Source organism: Mastacembelus armatus, chromosome 11, assembly GCF_900324485.2.
Source record: "Mastacembelus armatus chromosome 11, fMasArm1.2, whole genome shotgun sequence".
NCBI classification, from domain to species: Eukaryota; Metazoa; Chordata; class Actinopteri; order Synbranchiformes; family Mastacembelidae; genus Mastacembelus; species Mastacembelus armatus.
The window spans coordinates 2,363,319-2,373,576 of record NC_046643.1 but is presented as its reverse complement, the minus strand read 5'-3'; the positions used below and the strand labels follow the sequence as shown (position 1 = coordinate 2,373,576).

Here is a 10,258-nt window from a genome sequence, read left to right as displayed (position 1 = left end):
CATGTCTAGGTGATGTTGACAAAGAAAGAGCTAATTTGCTCAAAAGTGAAAAAAATGTGGGTCGGCCTACCATAGGCCCAATGTATTTCGACTTTTCTTGGGGGCGCTATAGAGCCATTGTTTTGAGGTCGTGTACAAAGCTTTAAAAAACGATTTTTTTTCACGATTCTGGCTTGGATGCAAATTTTCGTTAGTTTTCAAATTTGTTCAGGGGTCAAATTTGAAGTTGTTACGGAACGTGAAGAATAATAATAATAAGATTCCTAACGATTTCCAGGCCTACGACCACCTGTCAATCATAATATATACATATTTCCGAAAGGTCTCGCGCAGCCCCACATCATGGTGGGGTGTGGGTCAGTCCCCCATGCTACCTGGGGGGGACCCCTTGCAGTTTTGCACTCCTGGCTCATTGAGCAATTATAATAGGCCCTTGCCTGCACTTTCAGCGGGCTCGGGCCTAATAAATCTTGTAGAGCTTGTACAGAGGTCCGTACACCCAATGATTTCTTCAGGAGGAAGTCGTGATTTGGTCCCACCCCTTAGCCCAACCTCTTCAGTCTGTAGTTGTCTCTTAGTTGTTAACTATTAGCTTAGAAATTCTGGTAGGAGTTAAAGACAAGTTTCACCAAGTGACGCGATGATAGTGATGTTAGGCAGGAAGTTAATCAACATTACAAGACAATGAGAAAGAAGTGTTATTTTTATAGTTGCCGTCGCAGATATGTAACGTGAGCACTGTTTGGGTCTGAAAGTCGTTAATGCATTTCAGAAACTTTGGAAAGGTGGCAGGCAAAGCTTGTTAAAACTGATACCGTATAGGTCGTCTGCTGATAATAAACAAGATCATAAAGTTACGCTGTAGGACATAGTTGCATAAACAACTTTATAACCTGAACGTGGCAGATCATGTCCGCATCAACAGCAGCAACGAGCCCATCCCAGAAGAGGGCTAGGGTTAAACACGGCAGCTCCCCTACAGCCTCCTGCTCTTCCTGCAACAACACAACGGTCCGGTTGCAGCCTATCCGCGCCACGGTACCGTACCAGCTTTTGCGTGGAAACCAGCACTGCCCAACCCGCTCCGCTTCCTCCGCTTCCTCCTCCTCCTCCTCCTCCTCAACAGCCGGGAGCAAAGCAGGACTGACGACGTCCCGTTGCTCCAGTCCCGCCAACCCGGGTGGAAGCGGCTCGGACGGCAGGCTGGTACCAAGACTTTCATCGCCGCCGGACATCAGGAACAGGCCTGAACGCTCTCCCCATTCGCCTCTTTCTCAAGGTAATATCCTTTAAAGTTGATTAACTTCATCTGTAATGCATCCATCATGGTTCACATAGCTTGATGCTATGCTAAGTACCGTTTCTGCATCGTATGCTGCAACGGTTACGCAAAATTAGCTTTAAAAATCTATACATTTAATGGTTTCGGCAGTACTGAACAAGATACGTGCACGTCAAATTGGTAACCTACATTGTTTCCATATAACCACACGCTGTTCTTCTATTCGGCTGACCTATACTCTACTATCCAACATTAAACTCAGATAAAATATCAACTTTAACCCTTTCCCCCATCGTTGATCGCCAGGCGCCACGTTGTGTGTAGGTAAGATAAGCTAGTGAAAATAATCGTCAAAGCAGCAGTAAATATTACATTTTTATTTAAAGGAACAATGTTTTGTAGGTTTAGTGTATCCCGAATTGTAAAGTGGACAGTCATTATTCAGCAAAAATTGTAAAAAAAAAAAACAAAACACTTTCATTTACCCAGTAAGCCAGACAACGTGAATTTAAGTTTTCCTTTGCTAGCTTCTGTGTAGCAAGCGAACCATTCTCTGTGTAGCTACAAATGAACTACCCATATGAGCCTCTAGGCTAGTTGGCTAGCTTACTAATTGGGTCATAATACATTGGGGATCTGATGTTTGACGCTAAAACCATCGAGAAGACACACTGAGTCACTGCATTTCCACAGTATGTCGCGAAGTTAATGTTGCAGTTTATATAATAATAGCAGTGATATTTCAGCGTGTGTAATGTTATGATGGATTTATTATTCGAGTGTGTCATAATGGCGATTTAAATGGAATAATATTAGCTAGTATAGTCATTGGTACATTACACTGGCATCACTCTTGCTCCGATGAGGTAAATATGTGATGTTATGGATGCCTGTGTAACGTTAGTGATGATGCAGCTACTCTGTCGAAGACAAACCGGACTGTACATAATCAACATGATGTGGAGGGTTAGCCAGATTGCCTGTCTACTGTGAACACTGTAAGCTATCAGCTACTTACATTGAGCTTGTTTACCATCGCTTGAAACGGGAAAAAATTCTGTCCTTAGCTGGTAGGTCTGTGGATCCTATGGCAACACTGGGGCCTAGAAGGCTGTCTGTAAACAGAGCCCTCTGGGCAAGTAAGCCTAACGTTACCTCTGGAACTAGACACACATTATACCGGTTGGAAAACGTGGACAAATGAAAATATGTCTGCAAAAAAAAAAAAAAAAGAAAACATTGTCCTTGCAAATAGATTAAATATTCTGTGGTGTTTCAACATACATATTGTGTCATGGTTACTACACAGTCACTATATTTCTATGAAGAACCTTACTGCGTTGTTTTCTGGATTAAGATATCACAGATTACCATATGCACTTATATGACATCGTTCCAGTCTTAGAGATCATTGCTGGTAGCAGTGGCGTGGCCATGGAATGTTGATCAGGGTGACCAAGGTGGGGTATGAATCAAGTCAGGGTTGCTCAGAGTGTGGCGTTTTGGACTCTTGCCAACAATGAATAAACAGACACAGAAATGTCTAGCTTTCATTTGATGACCTTTGCTGAACAGTGACAGAGGATATGTGAACCAGACAAAAAGCAGCTAGTGTCATCACTGTCTGACACATTAGATAGATACTGTAGATAGACAGACAGATGTCTTCATTTTATCTTCATTATGCTTATGCTGCCTGTAAACACTTTGGTTTATGTACAGTAGATGTTGTTGAGGTCATTAGTATATTTGACCAATACCTTTAGTCCAAGCTGCAATGATATGCGTTTTGCATATTTTAAATATATATGCGTAATGTGAATGGTAAACTCCATAGTTATGAACCCACAGCTAGTTCCCCTCAGCTCTACAGAATGTTTTCAAATTTTTTGTTGTTTTGGTTTTATGACCTGCTTATGCTGTCATTAACCATGTTCCTAGCAGCAGCAGTACTCAGCTGTCTGTAAAAACATTTTGATAAATCCAATATTCACTACCTTCTCAGGACCAAACAACAGGAAAATAAAGTTAGAGACTAGCGGTTGCAGGCCATTGTCACTATTGCTATGTGGCTGTGTGTGAGGATGGTAAATAGACAACTGTTGAGCAATACATTAGCCATAACAATGCTCACCTGCCACCAGGCAGCCAAAAAACAGGTAATACAGCTACTCAGTAAAGGTAAAATCCACCCATAGATATAACATTGTTATTAGGCCATCACAGGAACTAAAAATAGGTCACAAAATATACAGTTAAACCTGTACGTATTTGGATAGCTACATAATTTTTGTACCATAATTAAAAATATACCAAATTAAAATTTCGGTCATATAGCAGTTACTCTGTTGGTCGTAGTAGTCACTATTGAAAGAACTGTGTGTAAGATGTAAACCTTTTAAAACCATGCCAGAATTGCAAGGATTTTTGGAGCCTTGGCTAGTTAATGTTTCTTTGGTGGCTGTGTGCCATTTTAAAATTACTTCAGGCAAAAAGAGCTCAGATGTGACTCAGTGTTAACAATTGCAATTTGGATTGAGGTGGAATTGGTGATGATAATCAGGCTCAAAAACTAACAAAACAAAGGTAGTTAGTTTGCAAAAATCAACATTTTGGTTTATTGTTAATAAAGCAGGGCTAGGGAAAGAGAGAACATACAACTTGTTTCATTTTCAAATCATTTGCATGGTGAAGAAAACCTAATTTTTGACTGAACGGCAAGACCAGAATGCTCTTCAGTGAGCGGGTTTCCTTGTCAATTACTAAGACTTCACAAGCAGAACCTTACGATCCAGTGCAAGACACAAACTCTTGGTAAGCCTGAAAAACAGGAAGGCCAGGCTGCAGTTGACATAAATAGGCATACAAAAAAGCAGTAAGTAATTAACAGTGAGTAAGAGTAAGTTATTTAACGATAAATGAATAACATACAGTTCTATGGACTATTGAAACAAAAACAAATATCGTAAGATAAAAAAAGAAAAGGGTGGAGAAAAAAAAGAACAGATCATGATTCGGAGCTCCACCTCATCCAAGATCATGCTGGTATTGCTATGGCATGGCTATGTATGGCAGCCAATGGAACTGGCACTGGTATTTATTCATGTGTACGTTTAGCCCACATGGTCAAATATCCATCTATGTGTAATATATTTTCGCTATTTGCATGGAAAATGACACATAAACAGTTTTCCCACTGTCTGAAATTAAATCAGACTAAACTTCTCCTGTTTTAGATTAGTTAGGATTTCCAAAATAATTTCTATTTGCTAAATGCTACAGTAATGAGAGAGAGAATATTTTAGAGAGATTATTACTTTCTTCGAAGTCAGAAGTTTACATACACAAAGATTACTATGTCTTTAAACAATGTGGGAAAGCCCAGATAATGATGATAACATGGCTTTGGAAGCTTCTGATAGGTTAACTGACAACATTTGAGTTAATTGGAGGCACACATGTGCATGTATTTGTAAGGCCACACTCAAACACACTACTTCCTTGTTTGACAGTATGAGAAAATCAAAAGAAACGTGCGAATTAACGCCAGAACCAAAGCTAAAGACCTTGTGACGATGATGGCTGGAGCTGTTAAGATTGTGTGATTATCCACAGTTAAACGAGTCCTGTACCAACATGGGTTAAAAGGCCACTCAGCCAGGAAGTAGCCTTTACTCCAAAAGCAACATAAAAAAGCCAGATTACGAACACACACAGGGACAAAGACCCTAATCTTTGGAGACATGTCCTATGGTCTCATGAAACTAAAGTGGAACTGTTTGGCCATAGTGACCATCGTTACATTTGGAGGAAAAAGGGGGAAGCTTTTAAAACTGAGAACACCTTCCCAACAGTGAAGTATGGGGGTGGCAGCATCATGTTGTGGGGCTGTTTTGCTACAGGAGATACTGGTACACTTCATAAAATAGATGGCATCATGAAGAAACATTTTTTGGAAATATTGAAGCAACATCTCAAGCCATCAGCCAGGAAGTTGAAGCTTGGGCACAAATGGGTCTTCCAAATAGACAATGACCCTAAGCATACTGCCAAAATAGTCACAAAGTGGCTGAAGGACAACAAAGTTGATGTTTTGGAGTGGCCATCACAAAACCCTGATCTCAATCCCATAGAAAATTTGTGGGCGGAATTGAAAAGTGTGCAAGTGAGGCGGCCTACAAACCTGACTCAGCTACACCAGTTCTGTCAGGAGGAATGGGCCAGAATTCCAGCAAACTGTTGTGAGAAGCTTGTGGAAGGATACCCACAATGCTTGACCCAAGTCATACAGTTTAAAGGCAATGCTACCAAATACTAAGGAAATGTATGTAAACTTCTGACTTCGAAGAAAGTAATAACAATCTCTCTAAAATATTCTCTCTCTCATTATTGTAGCATTTAGCAAATAGAAATTATTTTGGCAATCCTAACTGACTTAAAACAGGAGAAGTTTAGTCTGATTTAATTTCAGACAGTGGGAAAAAATGTTAGTGTCTTTTTACACAGTGTATGTAAACATCTGGTTTTAACTGTACATGTGACGAGGGAGAGTGGAAAGAGAACAGGAGAGGAGATCAGTGCATGATTGGAAGTCCTCAGGCAGTCTAGGCCTATAGCAGCATAACGATGGGATGGTCCAGGGTCTGAGCCAGCCCTAAATATAAGCTTTGTCAAAAAGGAAAGTCTTAGTCTTTTGTCTGCCTCCAGAATCCAGACTTTTGAAAACTCACAGTAGAGGATGATATGGTACTATGGGGTCTTTAAGGTACAATGACGCTTGATCATGAAGGGATTTGTATGTGAGAAAAATAATTTTTTTCTGGTTTTTACAGGGAGCCAATGATGTAGGGCTGCAACAAACAACTAATTAATTAATCAGGCATTATGTTTTCGATTAATCAGACTTTCACAAAAGAATATTGGGAAGTCTGTTTTCAATGTTTTATTGTCAAAATATGAACGTTAAACTAGTTTGCTACACGTGTAATGAAAAATAAATAAATAAATAAAACCAACTCCCAACTTTATTTTTGTGTCACATTTATCAAATTCCCATCCTGAATCAGTGTGTCAGTCAGTGTTAATTTTGACAGCAGATTTTAATTTAGAGTTAGTCATAGTCTTTTGACTAAAATGCAATTTTAGTTTTAGTCATATTTTAGTCATCTGCTTTGTTTTAGTTTTAGTCTAGTTTTAGTCGACTAAATAGCTTAAGATTTTAAACCCAATATATTGGGTTTAAGTGTAATTTAGTTAAACTATTGTAATATACAAAATATTCTAAATTAAAATTAAATGAAAAACAACTTTCATTAAATATATGGAATATGGCCTTCCCATAAAAGACCAAAAATTAGATATGCATTGTTTATAACCTGCATATGACATTCTTCATTCTTTAAAGCAAAAGAGCAACTCCAAAATATTTAAGAGAAAAACTATATTTAGCAGTAATGCCATTGCATCAAAGATGAAACTGACCCATATATCTTCTTTGTTTTCTCCAGCTGTTTCCATTTCATTATAGTTTAAGTCAGACAGAAACCCAGTGTAGGCTATGATGATGTCGTGCACTCGCGCATCCCCCGTCACTAGGTGGATCAGTTACTTTTCAAATGTGCGTGTGCGTCTAAGAAGATTAATTCTGATTGGATCTTTTCTAAAAACGTCCCTCACTCACATTTTCGTCTTGTTTTTATTAGTCAATGAAAATGTCAATATATTTTTATTTAGCTTTTGTCGTCATCACTTAATTTTTATTTAGTTATCGTCTCGTTTTCGTCAGTGAAAACTGGTTGATGAAAATTACAACGAAAGTACTTCGTCAACAAAATTAACACTGGTGTCAGTCCGCTCTTTTTGTGATCTATGGTGTGCTGCATGTTAAAACGACAAGTCCTGCCTATCTCTGTTCTCATGACATTATGAGGAGATTACATGTGAAAACAGTAACATTTAATCCACAGATGAAATGTGGATTATCCGATAAAATAGAATTATGTCTGCTCAGTGAGATGCACAAATTACTGTCAGTTAGCCCGAAACATTTTACTGGATGACTGACTATTCTCACCTCATAAAAGAAAAAATTGAAAAAGGAAAGCACCACCGCTATCCACTTAACAGTGTAAACATCATTTAATTATGGAAAATGAAGCTTTTCTCTGCATTTACTCACCGTGTCAGTGTGCCGCAAGAACTATATCACTAGATCGAAGTAATTGATAAATGCACTTGTTGCCAACAATTTTAATAATCAAATTTTAGTGAGTTTTATCAGTTAGTTATTGAAGAGAAGCTAATCTAGGAGAAATATGATTTCTGTTGCTAGTTCCTGTCATAACTCTGTAGCAGTTGTAGCATTCTGGATTAACTGGAGATTTTTTATGGCACTATTGGGATATCCTGATAATGAGTTTCAGTAATCAGGCTTTGAAGTAACAAATGCATGTGCTAGTTTTTCTATACCATGTTGAGTAGTTATATTACTAGATAAGATATTGCTGAGATTTTTAGGCCCAAATACAATAATTTCTTTTTTGTTTTCCCCTAAATTTATAAGTAGAAAGTTACTTGTTATCCAGGCCAATATGTCCGTAAGACATGCTTGGCTAATTGTTTTGTTTCATTATCTTTTATAGATACATATAGCTGAGTGTCATCTGAATTGTATGTCTAAAAATTATGATTTTATTTGTAAAGAAACTCATAAAATCATCACTGCTGAGAGAACAGTGGGCTCAACAGATCTGTGACTTTTTGCCAGCCGGGCTACAGTGATGAAAATTGCTAGAATTTCCAGAATTTATTTTGATGCTGAAAATACAGTTTACAAAAACAATAAAACCAAAATGTGGTGATACAGTTGATTCCGACTTTATGTTCAGCTAACCTTAGCTAATTTCACAATGGGCTGCACCTGGACATGGTGTAGTTCCTCAGACAACACATGATCCAAGCGCCAGTGTCTGCAAATTATACAAGAACAGGAAATACATTGTAGATGGACAAATGTGCATACCAAGTGCACTTGCTGGACCATCAAGAAAAATGAAGAACACCCTTGACAAGTGCCCACTGCTCGACTCAACTTGACTTGACTTTTTTTTGGTTTTCCAATGGGGGATAGTACCTGGTAGCAGGTACTTTTTTAGTACCTCCTCGGCCGAGGTTTCAAACGAGCTGAGCCGCTACTAAAATGTAATGTCAACTGACTGCGGGGCATTGATTGGCCAGGGAGTGGCGTCACTAGCGCAGGAATGAGCGCAAAGTCCGACTATGTCTGACATGAGAATCAAAAACCTGGCATTTTTTAAAAACCAGAAACAGTGACCGTTTGTTTTTCCATTTTTATTGTCTTTAGTGAGGCAAATGGCTAATGCTACTTGCAAAACAAAATTGTGGTCCTACAAGGAGATGTGTATGTGTGGCTCAATTGGAATTCCGGCATATTTAAGCTTGAGGTTGAGGTTGAGCTTGAGGTTTTCTGCTGTCAAATTAGAATATATAGATATAGGACTTTATTCAAATTAGGCCAATGATCTTTGGAAATACTTTCGGAAATACAGTTTCCCACCTGAATACAAATAAGAATAAGAAAATAAGAACCGTGTAACAAACAGTGCAACCGCCACAACTTGCCAATTGAATTACAGCTGAGAAGCCCCCAGAACAGTGTGAGACGGATGAATTCTCAACATTCCACATCCCAACTTCTTCTACTGACAAACTGCAAAAAAAGAGCTGAGGATGACACTACTCTAGTGGAGTGTGCACTAATGACAGGTGGCAGCTCCCTGCCCAGTGCAGTAAACCTGCACAACAGTGTCGCATAGACAATCAGACAGACACCCGCGGACAGGGGGAGCCAAGTGAACACTTTCTGTAATGAACAAAAAGGCACTCTGAATGGTGTAGCTTTGCTGTGCGTACTAGGGGGCTGAGGATTGCCTGAGTATCCTCTCTCCATGGAATCTTCCATGGAAGATAGGGCAGCATACACTGCAGCAGTGGAAACCATGATGCTCCGGGCCACTCTGGAGCTATCAGAATCACTTCTGGCTAATTTTTTTCTTTCATCTGTAAGTGAATTCACTTCTTGTTGCAAGCGTGTTGTGCTGTGTGTGTGCTGTATAGCTCTTCTACAGATTAGCAACAGAATAGCTTTAGTTTTTTTTTAGGTGTGTTAGACTAACTAAACTATCTGAACAGTTCATTACCGCTACATATTCCTGTACTAGTCAAGTACCTTTCTATTTTGTCCAATATTTCCAGACTTGTTAGCCTACCAGTTAGCTTAGCTAGCTAGTAGCATGGCTTCTCCCTTTCCCTCTATCTCCTGCTTGTTGTGCCACATGTTTAGTTATTCCTCTGCCTTTTTTAGTGATAATGATACTTGTAATAAGTGTAAGGTTCTGGTAGCGTTGGAGGCAAGGATCACTGAATTGGAAACACAGCTCCTCACCTTTGAACAAAAGCCATCTAGCCAAGCCCCATTAGCAGCTGTGGAGCCACCGAGCTCAGGGTTTGTTAGCTGTCCAAGGGCAGCTCCAGAGCAGCCTGGAGAATTAGCCTGTCCGATGGAAACATACTCCATACAGGCGGAGGCCTATGGCTGCCTGCTCACGTTTCCAACAGATTTTTCCCCGCTCAGCGATACACCCGCTGACTTTGATAATTGGTGATTTCATATTCAGAAACGTGAAGTTAGATACTGCAGCGACCATAGTCAAATGCATTCCTGGGGCTAGAGTGGGCGACATTGAGTCAAATTTGAAGGCTAATCGTAAATATGGTAAAATTGTTATTCACGTCTGCAGCAATGACACCCGATTACGCCAATCGGAGGTCACTCAGTATGAATGTTGAGTCAAGTGTGTACCTTTGCCAAAACAATGTCGGACTCCGTAATTTTCTCTGGACCCCTCCCCAATCTGACCACCGATGACATGTTTAGATGCATATTGTTCCGTTGCT

The 10,258-nt window shown here is 39.5% G+C and overlaps 1 protein-coding gene across 4 annotated transcripts in view; it reads left to right on the top strand.

Moving 5' to 3' along the window:
- Positions 1 to 572: 572 nt before the first annotated feature.
- Positions 573 to 10,258, top strand: part of glcci1a (glucocorticoid induced 1a) — a 44,162-nt gene continuing 34,476 nt past the window's right edge. For all 4 annotated transcript variants that reach the window (XM_026299956.1, XM_026299954.1, XM_026299955.1 and 1 more), the window contains exon 1: positions 573 to 1,279. In XM_026299956.1, the coding sequence (XP_026155741.1) occupies positions 910 to 1,279 (370 nt within the window). In that variant the 5' untranslated portion in view covers positions 573 to 909. The remainder of the gene's footprint in view (positions 1,280 to 10,258) is intronic.